Below are 18,712 nucleotides of genomic sequence, written 5' to 3'. Positions count from 1 at the left end.
ACTTGTCTCTAGTATCAGGTCATCCTGGCACTTAATTCAGGATGCTCGAAACAAAAGCTCTGATTCTATTCAAATTAAAAAACACACAACATGCTCCCATCAGATATACAAGTTCAAGACTTACTATGGAAAAATCTAGCATTAGGAGTACATACTACAAAGCACTGCTTTCTATCAGAATGACAAACTAGAAAGCCATATATGATTACGTTAATCTCTCATTTCAGATCTCTCTCTCTCACAATTGCATACCACTGTTCTCTGTGTTTCATGTAAAAGTCACAGCTTACTAACCACTTAATGAAGCTGCATTCCTCAAATCCCTGACAGATTATGCAAGGTTGTTTGGATTAGAAATAAGAATTTGCCATTCCACTGCCCAGTGCCCCAGTTACATTTTAGTCATAAACATCTGTACCATGGGATATTTGGGGATGAAGGCAATGAAACACATATCTCCTCAAAATGTCTGATTACACCAAGCAGAAGAAAACAGGAAAAAAATGTGGAGAGGAATAAAGGAGTATCATCTGTTCTTCTAAAAAGAAAAACTATTTTCAATCAAGCTTCTCTCTTTCCATCCTTTATTTACTTCTACTTGGAAAGAAGGAAGCAAAGAATATGAAAATACTTTGAAAGACATTTACAAGAGTCCTGGGTAATTGTCTGCATCAAAGATGACAATTTGTTGCATGGCTGATTCCATTTGAAAAGCTCTTCTGACTCCACATCCCAGGAGCTGGCTGAAACTTTGAAAATAGATCATGAAGAATTAGCTGAGAGCAGCAAAGCAAACAAAAGTGTCATTAACAGCATCCAACTTGCAGTCAGGACAAGGATTACGCTCCTCCTTTCAAAACTGAAAAGCGAGCACATACCTTGTGTCTATGATTGCAGTTTGTCACACACACATTTCCTAGCTGGTAGAAGAGGAGAAGCAGATGTGGATTTAATGAAGGGTCTGTCAGCTGGCACAAAGAGCAGTAACAAACAGGTAAAGAACAGCACAAATGGCCCCAGATTCCATTTACCTGAGCCACCTCAACTTTTTTTGATGAAGTACCTAGAATGATCTCAGATGACTGTTAGCAAAGCCAGGTGTGATTCAGTGTGCAAGCAATGATCTTTGAAGTTTGCAATGATACAACAGACCGGTGTTTAAACAATAACCTCTTACTTCATGCTTTAAGACTGAAAATGTATTCTATTTAGTGACATGAGCAGAGCACTAAAAAAACCAAAGAACTCTAACTTCTGAAACTCATTCCCTTGTTTTCAGTCAAATTCATTTATCAGAAGGTGTTATTCACCAGTATGAAGTCTGTTAGTCACACTTCCAAGGAAAATACTATTATTGTTGCTATTTAAGCTACTGAATGATGAAAATTAGTCCACAAGTTTTATTTTATTGAGTTCAAAGTATTTTCTAGTCCTGTTGATTGGGGTATAGTTCAATAGTATTTTACACAACTCAGACACCTTCTTGTCATGAGCCTGCTTAGAAGTCTGAAGGCTGTTATTAAATAAAAGAAAAATAAGGTAATTACTAAATAAGTGTTATAAACTTATTCTAGTTTCAGCTAGGATGGAATTGTTTTCTTCAAAATGTCTGGTAAGATGCCATGTTTTGGTTCTGGGAGAAAAACAATGCTGATAACACACCAATGTTTATAGCTGCTGCTAAGCAGCAAAGTACAGAGCCAAGGCCATTTTCAGCAAAGAGCCCAAGGAGCTGAGAGGGAACAGAATTAGGACAATTGACTTAAATTGGCCAAAGGGGTATTCCATATCACATGACAACATGTGGAAGCAGCTTTGAAGGGAGGGGGAGTTTGTCTTGTCTTTTCTGCTTACTGGGGGCTAGTCAGAGGGTGGTAAGCAATTGCTTTCGTGTTACTTGCTATACAGAGTCATATCTATGTACATATACATATATAGATTTATGTATATATATTAATAAGGATTGCCCTTTTCCTTTTCTCTATCTTAGTAAATAGTTTTATCTCAACTCATGAGTTCTACATTCCACTGAGAAAGGGGGAGTGAGCAAACGACTTTATGGAGCTGAGCCACCTGCCAGTTTAAACCAAAACAAACCCTCTCAATTTGCTTTTTATTTTTTTACAGACATTACTGATGATGAGAAACTTGAGTAGACAGTACAAGGAAGTCATATAAACACAACAGTAATCCTTGTAGGTTATTCTCCAATATGTTCAGCCAGAAGTCTCAGATGGCTAACATGATTGAAAGGTATAATTCAAAGCTACAAACATTAGTATTATGAATTGGTACATGTTCATTGTACCTTGGAAGTAGTTGTGTGGAAAAGAAGGAGAAGAAAAGACAACAGTATACCTGCTTTCAGCGAAACAAGGATGGAAACTAAGTTATCTATTTGTTCTCACAGAATTAGGAAAAAAAAATACTAGGCTCCCAGTAATCACTTTTAAATTAATTTAGTAATTTAGAATTAGGTTTCAGTGGTAATCTGAGAATATTACTTTTGCATTGGCTTACCAGTGCATTGATTTACTTACCTGTATGCTGCAAAATCAAGAGAGGAATTGAAGATTAGTCACCACATATCACAGATTTACATTTCCATCAATATGACAGAACAGATCTTGAAATACACAGTCTCCAGTACTAAGAACACCTATGCATATATTTACTTTTTAGCACAGTGTCTTGTTCCACAAATTTCAACATCCATTGCTTTCCTTCCCCACTGAAAAGCTATGTTTATGTGAGGTTGAGGTATTAATCTATAGGAGAAAGGTATCCACTTCTTATAACTACTTAACCACAGTTGTTTCAAAGTACCTGACACCCATTTCATAAGCAACCTCCAAAACCAATGTAAATATTTTCTTGCTTAAACCCAGTATTAAGATACAAAGGTATATTCCCCACAGCATCTTTCATTGTCCTCAGCAGCTCGCCAAAAAACTCAAGCATAACTTTTGTTTTTGCAAACTCATTTTTATCCCATTGTATAGATGTCAATTTGTTTCAGATCTATTTGTCATTGTGATTGTCCCTCCAGTATTTTTTCATCCAGATTTGATGGGCTAATATTCCTCTTCTTCCTTTTGGAAACCCAAAGTTGTTTTTCTTTCCTCTTTTTTCTCAACATCTTAGTAGATCAGCTTCTTCTAACTATGCTGTACTTCAGATACCTCCTTTCCTGAGATTGACCACTTGCCAGACATAATTTTTTATAAAACTCTCCAGTGAGAGTTCTCCCATATAGACTCCCCAGTAAGACCATGATTGTATGCTTCCTCGCAGATGAAATTAATTCCAATAAACAGTGACATAATTACAGTGATGCTACTGTATTACAAAATCTTGGCTTGGGTCTGTTACAGAGAAAATTACAGGTGGATGCTGGTTAAAGATTTGGAGCTACAATTCTTTCATTTGTGACCCATTACTTCATTGGTCTTAGTGACACAGCTAAAAACTTTATCCTGTCTTGTATCCCAAGGGTCCCCACTTCCATAAGTGAAAACATGCTGTACCTGACAGGAGAAGAGAAAAAGAAAATGGCACACACAATTTTCTCTCACGGGAAAGGAATGTCAAAGAATCGCACAACAGAGAAGCCCATCAAATTAATGTATCCCTACCAGCACTAATTATAGGTGCACTGCTTGAAACCATAAAGCGTCTTGCCTAATGCACCACTACAAAGACCTTTTTATCAACGGATTGTTCTTGTCAGGTTCATTTCATCAAGAAACAGAATCTCTACAGAAATAAGCAGAGACTCAGAAGTGAGTAAATATATATTTTAGATTGCACTTTGAGGAGAATAAAGATTTTTGCAATCTTCTGATATCAAAACATGCATCCATTCAAGCCTTCCTAGTAAAGAAGCAAAAACTAGCAGAACTTTTTATCAGCTTCCCAAAAACTATTTGCTAAGCTGTCGTGGCCATCCAGACGGCCCTTAAATGTCAGCAGTGGAGAAGATAGAACTGCACAGTCTCTCCGTGCTACACCATTAAAGCCAGAGGACATAACACATAATCCTACTGCATGGATAAGAAAGTCAGGGCAATGATGTAACTGCTTGGGTAACAAAGATATGTTCTGGTATAAGAACTGCAGCAGCTCAAAGCAGCACCAAGGCTGGTGTGTCAGATCAACATTTCTGTTCAACACTTCTCTGGCTTTATTTACAGTCTATATTTATCTGTGAGCAGAAAGAGGGACATTAAGTCAAATGTCAAATTTATAAATATTATTCTCTTCTGCTCTGAAATGTCACTGTGAAAAAAGAAACGCGCACATACTCAGATTTATTTCACAGAGAGAAGGGTGAAATATCAGACTTTCCACAGCCCAGTGTGAGTGAAGGTCCCTTGGAAGTGAGGGAAGTTTGGTGTCTCACAGAACTGCACCTTACAGTTCTCCCTCGTGGTTTCATCAAGCTTCTCTACTCTGGTTGATGAAAGCCATAAAACAATGCAAGTACTTAAAAGGTTTATTTATGATTTTAACCTGCTATCTTGATCATCAGGAGATCTTGGAAATGATGACTGGATGCTGAAGGATAAATGTAACCTTGGGTCCCCTTGTGGAAATTTCCATCTCATAGTGCAATTTAATGAAGATCCCAGTACCAAATCTTAAGATTTTAACTGAAGGCAAGTAGCTTGCTTTCAGATATTACACAGACTTCACTTTAGAAGCTGTCAGTTTGCATATAGGCAGTAAAAAGCCCCTTGGCTAAATACAGACATTGGTGTGTCAGTTAACAGCAATTTCACCCCGCAAGTGTTCTTGCCCTTACAACTCAATGAAGAAAGATTATCTTACAATAAGAGCACTGGAAAGGAAGAAAGAAAAAGAAGAAAAAGAACTACAAAGAAATCACAACGTTGCAAAGAACCAAAACATCCAATTATGCTTTGATCATGGCTTGAATTTCGAATGTTACTGTCATCATTATTTTTTATTGCACCACATCTTCTGATTACTTGATATCTATATGTCAGATAAACAGAAAAACAAAGCATGATATAGGCAGAAGTAGTAGTTTATCTTACAGACATAATAAAGTCTCTCTCTCAAACATTATTGAGAAGCCTCTCAGCAAAGCAAATCTGAGCACAAAGTGGAAATGAGGCATAATGCTTAATTCCTTCAATCAGCATTTTCCTGTTTGCCAGAAGCACCTCTTCTGGGTGGGCTGACAAGGTGCAAGCTAATTTAACGATCCAGGAGGAGTCAGAACTGCATCCAGGTAGCACTGCTCCCACATTAATTAAGAGGAGACTAAAAAGTAAAGTTCACATAGAAATGGTATTGAGGGAAAAATAACTCAAACACTGGCAGTTATGAAGAGCATACAACGAAGCCAGCATCAGGCCTTCTTATCAGCAAAATTATAGTTTTCAGATTAAAGATCTCAGGACTACTGTACTGAACATACAGACAATGTTGCTTCTGGTATTAATTGCCACTTTTGGATTCATTTCCATCTAGAGCTTTCAAAGCTGTTCTGGAACACATGGAGGCTGTAATGCCAGAAGGCATGAAGCAGTAAATCAGCCCTGGACTGCCTGGTTCCCCAACAAATAAAGGCTCCTTTGTTTGGAGGGCACTCTCCCCAGGTTCATTCTTTGCCTGTGTACCAAAGCTTGCACGGTGTGGCAGCTGTCTCACAGGTCCACTGGGCATCAGAAACATTAAGTAGGAGTTGCCCTGCTTTCTTGATGCTGTGTAATACTTTCTAGCTGAACTTGAGCTCACCAGGCAGCAGTCAAGTTATCCATAAGCTATTTACTCACAACCAAATTTGTCATGGATGATTTGCTGCTGTTTTGCCTGTTTATTCCTATTGAGATAGCCATTTACACGAGAGACGAACTATCCCAAAACAAATCTACAGAAAAATGGCAAAGTGCAGAAAAGAATCAATGGCATTTCGTATGTCTAATCTTCTCCTCCACCCCAGCAGTGTGATGCAACTCTACTCCAGGTTTTGACTTAGGCAAACACCAAGAAAATGAAGGTATTCGTGTAGGACTTCCATTTGATGCAGCGAGTTACTCTCCTCCTTTTGATGTGTGAAGCCATCTTTTATAACCCTTCTCGTATGCTGTTGCACGGGCTGCCTAACAACCTGATATGACTCCATGTTTTCCAAATAAATTTTCTATTATTTTCCAGTTTTTTTGATCCTAAGTTAACTAATTATGTGCTGCCATTCACAGTCAGAATAACTCTCAAAGAGCTTAGCAGTAACAGCCAAAGTTCAATTGCACGATAAAGATGATAACAAGTTTTATGTTAATGGAAGCTCTGCTTAAATGCTTTGAGAGAAGAATCACTGTTAATAAATCTTCAAAATAATTCTGGTATCTCACTTTAAATTAAATAATGAAACACTGCATATATGAAAGAAAACAAACACTGCCTCAATATAATCTCTCTTTTCTTGAAAATGCATTTATTTACACTAGCTAGCTAAAAGAAAGACTGATTTTCTTACTCTCTCACCCCTTCCCAGAAGTGATCAAAGGTGTTTGTCATGTTTCACCATTTACCCAGATCAGCAGGGTGTCCCTCAGCAGTCTGCTCCTTTCAGATCACTTATGTCTGCTGGAGAGAAGACTACTTTAAAAAGCACAGTACTTGGTAAAAAAGCAGGTCTTTCACTGACCTTTCTCCAGACTGTGGGTTCTCAGAGCACACAGTCTTATTTAGATCCTGATTTCCTCAAGATGAGCCTGCTGTTTTTCAATCTCAACCTGATTCATCTCTTTCCCATCTTACCTCCATGATATAAAATAGTCTTAATAGCTAAATAAAAAAATCCACTCATTTTGTAGCATGTAAGCTTAGGGTACAGGATTAAAACAACACAGACTGTGAAGAAAAAAAAAAAGAGGGGAGGGGAGGGGAGGGGAGGGGAGGGGAGGGGAGGGGAGGGGAGGGGAGGGGAGGGGAGGGGAGGGAAGAGAAGAGAAGAGAAGAGAAGAGAAGAGAAGAGAAGAGAAGAGAAGAGAAGAGAAGAGAAGAGAAGAGAAGAGAAGAGAAGAGAAGAGAAGAGAAGAGAAGAGAAGAGAAGAGAAGAGAAGAAAAGAAAAGAAAAGAAAAGAAAAGAAAAGAAAAGAAAAGAAAAGAAAAGAAAAGAAAAGAAAAGAAAAGAAAAGAAAAATATTTGATCTGGCAAGAGATATGTGCATTACTTAGATATTACCAAAGACTCTTTACAAGATCAGGCAGCGTGAATGCTTAAAACCTGCTTTGTTTTTGCAGCCCTTTCAGCCTGCTAGCCAGCAGCTTCTCTTCCACTCTGAGCTGCTTCTTTTTCATAACACTACTTACAAACACAGAAACCAACAGATGAAAGATGAAGATTCATTATTTTCATAATCAATTGCAAAGCACCTACCTGAACATGTCTCCTAAACCTTTCAGCATTCCTTTCTTTGCTTTAATTTTATCCTTTTCTTTATCTCGATCTTTTTTCTTTTCTTTTCCAGCCTTTTTTCTGTCGCCTTTATCTTGGCTTCCATTCATCTGTCTCTCCAGTGAGTGGGATGGCTGGTCACTTGCTGTGGAAACAGATTCTCTACCAGATCTTGAACTTTCCTCTGTGTCTTCCTCCACTGAGAGCACAAATAAAGAAACAACATAGAATAAGAACAAACAACAAAGGCAGATTTTTTTGGTTTATTGTATAAGTTATTTCCAAGCAGGATATATGCACAAAAGCAAGATATTTCCGTTCTTTTTCAAATTGAGTATTCACTAGTTTGGAGACTTCTTGGAATGGCCATGTTTACATAAACTCTTAAAGATAAGGAATTCATCTTTGCAGAATTTTGTATAACTTGATTCATGCTTTGTGTGTACTCTGAATGACATATAGATTACGGGGAAGATGTTAACTGAACCCCATTAAGTGATGTTAATTGGATCCTTTTGTTACAGAGTCTAAATCACTTGAGGAGAGCTTCAGAAATGTCTGCAAGAAGAAACAACAGCTGTGTAGCATGCCCTATCAGTAAATTCTTAGCAATATTCCCATAAAAATATGAAAGTCATTAAGGACTGTTGACCCTCAATAGAAGCCTTAATAGACTTTTTCTTCTGCTGCATATACCGTAATGATTCTGCTGCACTACTTCATTTCCTGGCGTAGTTTAAAACACATCATGCATCATAACTTTTATTCTTCCAGAGCAGTAATACTGGTTGAGATGGAACAGCCTGGAAGGCTTAGGTGGGGAGATTCCACCCAGTGGAACAAGGAAAATATTTTAAGAGCAGGTCATGTGTTTCTTCTCCATTTCTAATCCGAGACCAAGACTCAGAGAATCCTAAAGTATACCTGAGGTTAAATTTAACAGGGCACACGTTTCAGAAAGTCTGAAATAAAAATGATCAAAAGAAACAATCCAATCAGGAACAAAAAACTCCCCCAGCAGTTTAGTGAGAAAGAAAGAAAATTATGTTAAACATGAGAGTTAGAATCATGAAGCTATTTTGACATAGCTTAAAGCCATGTCCAACAACTACACCGCATGGCTGGTGAAGCTGTGATCTCCCAGGAGCTCTAACATTTTATTTCATCACATTATAAGCAGGGCAGCATCACTTTCAGTTTTCCAACAGACAGCACAAGGCAGCAATTAAGATCACAGGCACATACTCTGCACTGATTCCCGTAGCTCTTACAGGTTCTGAACAACTATATATATATATATATATTTATTTTTTTTTCCTTACTTTATATGTGGATAAATATATACATATAACACATATATTATATATACACATATAAAATAAGGGAAAAGACATGGATCTGTCAATCCATGACAGAGCTGGAAGGAAGAACAATTTTTAACTTCAGCACACATATACTTATTATTACTACTGTTATTGGAAGACCTCAGGGACTTTTCTACAGCTAATGGAAGTGTGCAGTTCTTCAGAAATTTTTATAAACAGAATGCTGTAGAATATAAATTTGCTTTTCTTACTCATCTTTCATGTTTGCCATACCAGTAATTCACTGAAGTTGAGGAGTCTACAAATCACCATCTGAAAACCACTAGATATTCTATGTTCTCTCTCTCAGATACTTGCCTGCAGAACACTGTTTATTCTTTAATATTACACTACACAAACCTGCTCAATAGACTAATTCAACAAATAAGCATTTCTGTGAATATTATCCAACCCTGCAAGATCACATAAACATTTTTCAAGAGAAACATATCATGTCAGATAAATATCAACATTAATAACCGTTTTGGAATATCAACTAGTACTCTGAAGTACAAATCAACCAAAAGAAAAAAACACAGCTCCCAGCAATCCATATTAGCTTGTCTTCTGGACTGCTACAAGATAAGCAGGTGACACAACTTCTCAGTTGTAGGCACAGCTTTAAAATTTGGATAATTTTATTTTAGGAAACTAACAGGCATATCCTATAACTTTCTCTGAATTCGCTGTACTTGGACTTTTTTTGGTGAAAGTGTTTCTTACAGAAATTTTGGGACGATATTTAATTGTTATTAAAACAGTAGCGGAAAACTACTTTGGAATAGAGATGCAAATTTTTTGCATGTTAATTTATAGCTACAATCTGTTCCATTTAAACCAACTAGGCATTTAAATGATTGTACTTGCAAACAAACATAATTAGTTTTTAAAAAAACCCAAAACTAAAACTCTGATAAATTTTGAAGTTGACTGTGTTCTTGGTACTGCATTGCTAGAATTCCAAAGATAAACAAATTTGTTTTATGGTTGTTCATATTCATATGACAATACACTATTTTAAGCCTAAATATGCATTAAGTGTATTGTGTTGTGCTGATTGCTGAACTACTTGTCATAACAATGCTTCCTTTTATTGTTTTGCATGTTCTATGGAGATAATATTGGCTCCTTTCCACAGTTGTGCTGCAATAAATATTTGTCTATCATATACATTTTGCTCACAGTTAATTCCATGGCTTCGAATGAGCCTTGTGAAGCAGGATGTCTGTTCCCTTGGAATAAACACTCGTGTTTCCATTGGAGTAAATGGATTCCCGGTTTCTTAAAAACACACAACATGAAGAAACTTGTTCCACTTTTATGCAGAACATTCACTCTGCAATTGACATACACCTAATTACTAGCATTTAGAACAAATGCAAATGCTGCCCAATTAAAATTCAAGCTGAGGCAGAAAAGAAACTTATTATTTTGGTTAAGTTGCATGACATTAGGTTGCTGCATAACACAGAATTTATTCTTTCTGGTACTATTACTTTTTCCTCCACCCTCCTTCTCCCTTCCCCTATTCAGGACACTGAAGACAAAAAATTAAATACTTTAAACATCAATTAAAGCTGAAAACCAGTGTCATTTCATAAATCACACTGTACTAAAGAGAACTACACAAACAGGTATTATAAAGCTATTCTCCTAATTAGGCCATAAAGTGGAAAAGATGCACATGAGGAATCAAAGCTACTTAACGCGAAGCTATTTTGTCACTAAGTTTCCAGGCCTCTTGTTGTGATATTTAATACAGCCATAGATTCTTGCAATTAAGATTCAGCAAAAGATTAGAAAGCTTTGCTGATCTCTCTAAATTCAAATGTCTTGTTCTCATTCACATCACTGAAGATAAACGTTTTGCTTTCAGTCAGCTATTTCAAGTATTTAGGAAAGAAAAAACGAGAGAAAAAGAAAATCAGGCAAATTGACCTTTGATAGTTCAACACTCATACCTCTCCATAGATTTGACTTATTTACAACCATTAAAATTCATACACATCCTCTCACATACCTACTAAAAGATTGCCCCAGAACACACCTATCTGATTTTCCTAGCCATTTAATAACTTTTTTCTTTGCAAAGACAGTAAGTTCATTTAGAAGAGAGTCGGTCTCTCTGCCACACATACTACCTCTGTTTTATGGCTTTCTTATATGGGTAATGACATGTTACGAATTCCTCTATAAAATATATTGCAGTGCAGTGTCTGGAAAAGAAAAGCACTCTCAGCACTGAAACATTTGGAGAAAAAAGAGAAAACATATCAAGAAAGACAAATGATTCCAACCTCAAGGGTATCAGCAAATTGACCACCAACATGTTTGCCTGGATTTTATAATACAAGAAAGCCACATTTTAATTTCAAACAATTACAAAATAATTAAACACAATTAAAAAAAAATTATGCCATGTCATTATGGCAGCAGTGAGCCATTAGGCTAGTACCAGATTGTTAAATCAACTTCCATGTATTCAAAGGCACCCAGACTTTTTCCAGCTGAAGACATCACTTGGCAAATTGTCTGGAATCTGAAGCCACACAAAATTTACACAAAGTTGGGAAGACTACAGTTGGTTTTTTACAGATACATGTGCGTTCCCAGAAAGACAGACATCAGGAATTAGCATTCTGAGCTGATCCCAAGCCCGTATGGCTGGACTAGCTCTTGAGCTCTCCTGTCCACCATAAGAAGGGGAAAACCTAAAGGGTCTTCAACACTGTTCCTGGAACTGAATTCAGCCCAATGAACTTACTACGACTGCTTTACTACACATCTCTTTCAATTATACTGGCAGTGCAACTTTCTGGATTACTTTTTAGATGTTTTATTGTAATGCATGGAAATTATTCAACCCCACAACTTCAACAGAACGTGCAGTTCCATGCATATAGCTTGGTCATACTTCCTTCAGGCATTCCTTAGCAGGTGAGATTTGAGAACAGTCTTGCTCTTGTTCTCCCATGACAGTGCGATGGCTCCTGGTCCATCAATGCTAGACTTCTTCATCCGTACAAAGATGAGGACTCATCTCACAGCATTTCACTTATAGTCTGAAAAATTGCCTGGTTTCCATTACTTCCAGTGAAAGAATACAAAGACCACCAAATATTTTCTTTCTGCTCTCTATGCATTGCATCAATCAGCTCAAAACATCTTACAAAAATCTCATAAGCCCATACTCACCTAGAATACATTTTTTGAAAACAGTTTTGCTGTGGGTTTGGTAAAACAAAGTTAATGGTCTGTAACTTCTAGATAAACCCTGGATATCTGATGCCTCAAAACAAGATATCTTTATCAGTTGGCTCACACCAAATAAGGGCTTTTAGAAGAACCTGACCTTACATCTCAGAAGACCATAGGCACACAGTTTGGGGGAATGAGCAGGACCATTACACTTTTTCTGATACCTTTGTCTTACTGGCCAAAAACAGAATGACAGCCAGCAGCACCAGGACAGCATTTAACCTCACTGCTTTGTGAAATTGCTAGGTATGGTGAAAGTGAAGCAGAATTAATTCTGTCTGTAACTATCTTGAGAAGAATGACCTCCCTTCCAATCTCAGAACACTTTTATTAACAGACAGATTAAAAGCAAAAAAAAAAAAAAAAAAAAGAGTTCTGAAAAATATAAAAGGAGTAAGCTTACAATAGAATACTATGGAATGGCACTTTAGAAACTGAAAAATTTCGAAACTACAGAGACTGGAAAGTCACTTTTCAAGGTTTATTCTGCAAGTATTCAGGCTAAATATTTTACCACCTCAGCTTTCCAAGCGTCGTCTTCATTCATAAACTTTTAACTAGCTCCAGGTTGATTAAAAAAAATTCTGCAGGTGTGTGTGACAAGTTGAAACTAATACAACATGAAGGTTAAAAATTCCATAATTTTAATACAACTCCTGATTGAGGCAATTTACCATTCACACTATTTTTATTCAATATAAGTTGTCATTTTCCCACCCATTCTTACATAGTTCAATAGTGATAAGGTTAGCTTTAAAGTGATTCTTTTATGTTAATGACATTCTCCACATGTTGGGTCATACGTCGGGTTAAAGAACTGAAAATGTAAATGAATGCCCATTAGGGTGGGTAATAGCTGATCATTAACTTTATATTTTATTAGATCTGCCAGCCTTACTCATTCTAATTAAAGGACAGTGATTTCTTTTTTTTCCCCAGACACTACAAATGTACCCTTTCAAAGTTAGATGCACATATTTTTGTAACATTAATTCAGTGGGTTTTTTTAGTTTCTGCGTAAAATTTTTTCTAATTTACATCAGTAAATTAATTAGCTGCCTTACAGAAAATTTTCGTAGTAAGTAATTTAAGTAAACACACTCCTAATAATCTTATTTCCTTATTTTAGGAAGGAAGGAAGCTGCAGAGTGTTGCAATCTGTTTAATGCATATGAAGGGCAAAAGCCTGAAAAAAATCCAGGAAGAGATATTAGCTCTATTCTTTTAAAATCCTAAAATTATCTTCTATCTCTTTTAATTACCTTCTAGAAGAATTGACTGATACTGTTAACATTCATGACGTACAACAATAGCTTACTTACAAGTTTCCATGCCTTCATCATCATCATCTGCTACAGGTTTATCATACGATTTGTCTATGGCAGCTCTGAAGCTTTCATTGCAGCCTCGTCCTCGGATAATTCGTGGGCGGGGGCGGTGGAAGGGAATATCACCATTGAGAGTCACCTCAGCAACGGCTGTCTGCAGACTTTCTAATGAGCTGGATTTCTTCAGACCTAATGAAGGCCCTACATCTCTGGTTGGGGAACCTTAGCGATTTAGAGAAGAAAAAAAAGTAATTAGAATTAGCGTAGAGAACTGCATGCTTGATTATGCATATCCATCGTAAAAGTCTTTGGGGACACACTTAACATTATTCACATCATCTCTCAATAATCTGCAGGGAATTCTCAGCAGATTTGTTGGTCTCAGAAGTGAACGAGTATGTCAAGTTACAGTCAACGAAACCGACAGTGTTAGCAAGGTCTAGCTTTTCAAATCAATGAAAAGATACCAACATCCATCACTATTATTTTAACAATCTGAATGATAAAAGTAAGCACGGAGCTTTAAACACAGCTCATGAAAACAACAGAGATACAAATCTTACTGCATCAAACAAAATGATTAATTAGTTTTTGTTTAGAGCAGAAAATTACATTTGTAATAGCAACTGATAAACAGAGAGCTTATTCTGGTCATGAATTCTGTTGTGCTTAGAGTGACATTCTGGTAAAGTACTCTGACTTCTGGCTTCGAGGAATATGTTTGGTTTAAACTGATTTTTAAAGACTTGCATGAAAATGCTAACAATTTCATAACAAAATATTTCTGAGAAATATCAGCTGACTTGGTGGGATTTTGAGAATTTGTTTATAAAAATCTATGACAAAGCCCCAGTTAGTCCAATCGTACCACAGTATCAGTTACCCCGCTGGACAAGAAACATTGCTGGCTGTTTGCAGGTTGATGTCTGCACAGCTCTATAGCTAGGGCTGAGGGCAGCCCTTATCACAGCTGCATGTTCAGAGGCGTGCCAAGAAATCCCTGAACAGTATTCCTCAAAAATCCTTTCTTCATCCAAACTTGCCTTCTCACCTTTGTGGACTACATTTCTAGCCTCTGTTTTTAGACACACAGTTTTAGTAAAAATCAGCTGACAGTTGCACAAATGGATCTCGTAGTTAAAACTGGGACAGATCTATCAGAGAAAAAATACATATATACATTCATTGCACTTAGAATGATTTTGTTTAAAGGTGCAGAATACTCTTGGCTAGCTTTTGCATAGGACTTGTGCCTGGAGAAAAAGATGAGGTGGGATGAAAGCGGGAAGAGGGATGCTGGACATACAGAAGGGATGCACAACAGCAGCACAGCAACTCTTCCCCATGTTTATTGCTGTCTTTGTATGAGACACAGCAAGGCAATAAATGCTTCAGTAAATGCTTCCATTTTTCCACTCAGCTATTAAAATGCTGAGCAACTCGGTTGAAATGAAATCCATTTGATCAAATATATTCAAAGAGCAGCTGTCAAAAAATTCCCCCTCAGCTGCCCTACCATTAAGAAGAACTTGTAAATAGAAACAAAACAAAAATCCTCTTTCCCAGGTCTACAGAATTCCTGCACTCTGGTCCCCTGGGGGACCTGGGGGACTCAGGGTCCTGCCGCTTGTACCCTCAGCCAGAAATAAATGTGTCTCAACAAATTAGAAATTTTATCTCAATCAACTTACACCTCCTAGAAGAGGCCCCCCTCTTCCTGCACCCTCTACTGGTTGGAGGACTGAGGGTCATGAGGATGGCTGGGCACAGTACAGCTGCCGGGGTGAACAAGAGCCGAGCAGCCAGCTGGGACAAGGGAGGGCTGATGGCTTCCCAGCTGTGCAAACAAACTGCAGTGCACGATCCCCCAGCTTTTGAATGTGGCCTGAAGTCTAGTGCAAGTGTTTTTATGGAACACTCTCTGTGCCAAGTAAAAGAACTTCAGCTTAGACAATGCCTTATAAAATTGCCCACTTTCTAGCTTGTGTCACAAACTGCTGTTCTTCCACTAATGTCTGCAGTCGACAACGAATGAGATATTGTTGTTTTTTATTTTATTTTTTGAGACTGTGTCTTGTTAAAAAAACAACAACAGTCTATGAGACAAGAGAGAAAAATGATTGTAACAGCTTAAAAGGAAAAAGAAGCAGAAAGGGAACAATGCTATATAGACCAGCTGTTTGACATATTCAGTTTCATCAGTTTCGTATACAAAGGGAAAGGCTATCCTCTTACATGGCAACTTACTCTAAACTTCCTTAGTCTGCTTTGCTACCTTCTAAATGAAATGCTCATATATCTTTTCCTAATTACTGAGTGGCGCTTTTTGTAAATAGTAATTATAAAGCAAGCATTTATGTGCCCATTTATGTTCATAAAGGACATTACAAAAATTCCATTTCCTGCTATCCAATACAGATGTTTGTGAGAACAATATTTATGCAAGTTGTGCTTTCCCAGAGGAAAACCTAGATGGGATATGACCTAATGTTCACTGAGTACTGTATAACTAATAATGGATTACAGAAATGATAGGAATATTTATTGAACTTGTGTGGTCATGAACACAAATGTGAACAAGTTGCAGAATTTGAAAGAGGAAAATGTCCTTTCACAAGCAATTTAAGCACTGCAATCATAAAACTATACGCGTTTCAATACCTCTATCTCCTATGGCCTCTTCATAGCAAGTCTACTATTATCAAAATATATAGCTAAGTCTCCCTGTAAATTGAGTGAGTTCAGAATTCATTACTAGAATTCAGTAGCCAGAAAGTGAGTTGTTTACTCATAATCTCATGAGAAACTTTCTTTAAGATGCATTTTGTTTAAAATTTATGAGTCACATCAAAACCCTGTTTTCTAAGTACAAAAATGTCAGCATTTTCTTCCAGACTTTACAGCACTGGTGGTAATCATCAGAAATGTTATCTGCTCAGAACGAGTTCTATTTTGACAACAGAATTTAAAACAGAAAAGGGAAAAAAAAAAAAGAAAAAAAAAAGGGAAAAGAAGACACATCTACCCTAAGCATCGTTATGTGACTGAGGGATGAAAGGGGTTCTTTTATCATCTTTTTCAAATTTGAAGTTTATCAGAAGTTTCATTTCCGACAATTTCATTAACAAATCCCCTTTGAGGTAGATGCAGCACAGCAACACTCCTCCTGTAGCACTGCCTCACCTCCCCACACACTGCTTACACATGCACTCTTAGAGTTGTACTCTGTGCAACATACACCAATATCCATCTCAGTAACATGCTTGCTCCACTGCCAAGCACTGCCCCTGCCCACCATGCATGCACAGCACTGGGTGTCCCCCAGACCATTCTCTGGGCACAGCACCACGCCTGCTTGCCGCGCCATGCAGCACCCCTTGCTCATGCATGACATGCGTTGTGTGGATCCACGCTCACGTGGCACATGTAGATCCAATGAGACATCCAACACACACACACACACACACACTCATAACATTATGTGATGCTACCTGTTCCAAGCCCGTTGTTTTTCCCTCATGCTAACTGTTTCACATCTCATGATGCCTCCCTTTCTCCAGCCTTACACTACGTATTTATACAGTGCCACAAATTCACATGCATGATTTGCAAAGGCAAAAACCATGGTGTTAAAGGATGTAGGAGAATTCCTTCAGTGATGATTTTTAAGAGCTATAATAGCTTTTTTTAGTGCTATAAAAATAACTTTCTTTTAAATGATTTAAAATGATGCTTTTGTTTGTCTCTAAAGCATTATTTTTACCAACTCTTGGATTAAATAGTACCAGTGACTTACATCAACTTCCCTCTATATGTTTTGCAAAGGCACAACGTCCACATTTTTTCTTAAAAATTGGCTCACCAGCAGTGAGCCAGTTTTTTTATTTACTAACATCTGCTCCACAATATTTGATAAATTCTTCTATCTCTAGTTCAATTCCTACAATGAAGGAGGACCATCTTGGCTTGGAAGGGGGCAGGGGAGGAACAGAGCAAGTAACTCCATGAAAAGTACTTCAGCTTTGGTTCCATTTAATAAAAGTTTATTTTAAAAGCACCATGTTAAAATAAATTAAAAATCTCTTTAAGTAAATATTCTGTGGAGGTTTTTAGTTTTGCTTTGATTTTCATAGTGTTTCAGCCTTTCCTTGCAGTGCACATGGAAAAACAGCTAGAACTACAGTGTGCCTGGGACTCAATAAATGAGCCATGCTCAATTGCTACTGAATATACTTCTAACCTTTACAATGAACTGTAAACACTGAAAGGATTAGGCACTTCAAGTGAACTACAGAAAGAAAAATAATTAAAAATCTATTATAGTAACTAGCACTGGTGAGTTCTACACTCTTCTTTCCTTTTCAGCCAATATTATTAAACTCAACTTTGACTGTAGCAGGGCCTGCTTTTATTTTTCTCTGAAGTAAATATATGCTGAGGTTTCTGGCTTCTAGGATTCATCAAGTCATAGTTCACCACACATTTGAGGTATTTTTTTTTCTTATACCAGATAATTTTTAAGCCAAACTACAGTAAGTGGTTTGTTTAAAAACCACATCCATCTTCAGTAATGGGAGAAATGCAGTGTTTATATACAAAACCTGGTTAAAAGCACACAAGATAAATAAAATAGAAGTATAAAAGTGTAGTAGAAAGTGGTTTTTTTTCTTTTTTTTTTTTTTTTTTTCCTTCTGCCACTGAGCTGTTCACAAAATATGTAACTGCTTAGTCCAGATGGTTACAGTCATGCTCATTCACCCAAGTTGTCTGACGTGTCTCTTTTTGGAATTTAATCCAGGTGTTGCACATACAGAAAAACTGCACTCTGTTGATACCACCAAAAGCGCTCTGCACTTTTAAACCCAAGACTCATATTTTGTTAAAACATATAGGATTTACCTTGTTGTAATCACATCCCATTTCAATAAGTAGGTCAATAAGAAAATCAACAATAATTTACAATAAATTTGAATTTGATGTGTAACTTTCTGTGAATATTGCTCAGTGGTGAAGGAGTCCCCAGGCTGTTTCTTACTATGACCATTAACACAGTTCATGCTTTCACACTCTGATGATTTGAATCCTTCAAAACATTCATGCATTTTAATTTTGTGTGCTAATTCTCAATTTCTAAAGCTGCAAGTCTGTGACTGTACTCTACAGTATTTTAAGGGCTAGAAGTTTTAGCTGTTTTAACAAAAAATATACTGTTATCAGCTGATTACTTACAACTTCTCAGCATTCCTACTCATGTTGTAAAGTGTGGTTAAACAGATATAAGTTGTGAATTATTAATCATAAATTCAGCATGAAATGCTCTGTTCCCCAAA

At 37.1% G+C, this 18,712-nt stretch overlaps 1 protein-coding gene across 16 annotated transcripts in view; it reads right to left on the bottom strand.

Annotated features, from left to right (window-relative positions):
- The window catches only part of PARD3 (par-3 family cell polarity regulator), a 426,281-nt gene that overhangs the window by 133,157 nt on the left and 274,412 nt on the right, over positions 1 to 18,712 (bottom strand). For all 16 annotated transcript variants that reach the window (XM_048952157.1, XM_048952158.1, XM_048952142.1 and 13 more), the window contains 2 exons: positions 13,377 to 13,604; positions 7,415 to 7,631 (listed from right to left, as the gene is read on the bottom strand). In XM_048952157.1, coding sequence (XP_048808114.1) covers positions 7,415 to 7,631; positions 13,377 to 13,604 — 445 coding nt within the window. The remainder of the gene's footprint in view (positions 1 to 7,414; positions 7,632 to 13,376; positions 13,605 to 18,712) is intronic.

Source organism: Lagopus muta, chromosome 7, assembly GCF_023343835.1.
Source record: "Lagopus muta isolate bLagMut1 chromosome 7, bLagMut1 primary, whole genome shotgun sequence".
Lineage (NCBI taxonomy): Eukaryota > Metazoa > Chordata > Aves > Galliformes > Phasianidae > Lagopus > Lagopus muta.
This window is presented reverse-complemented; position numbering and strand designations above follow the sequence as displayed.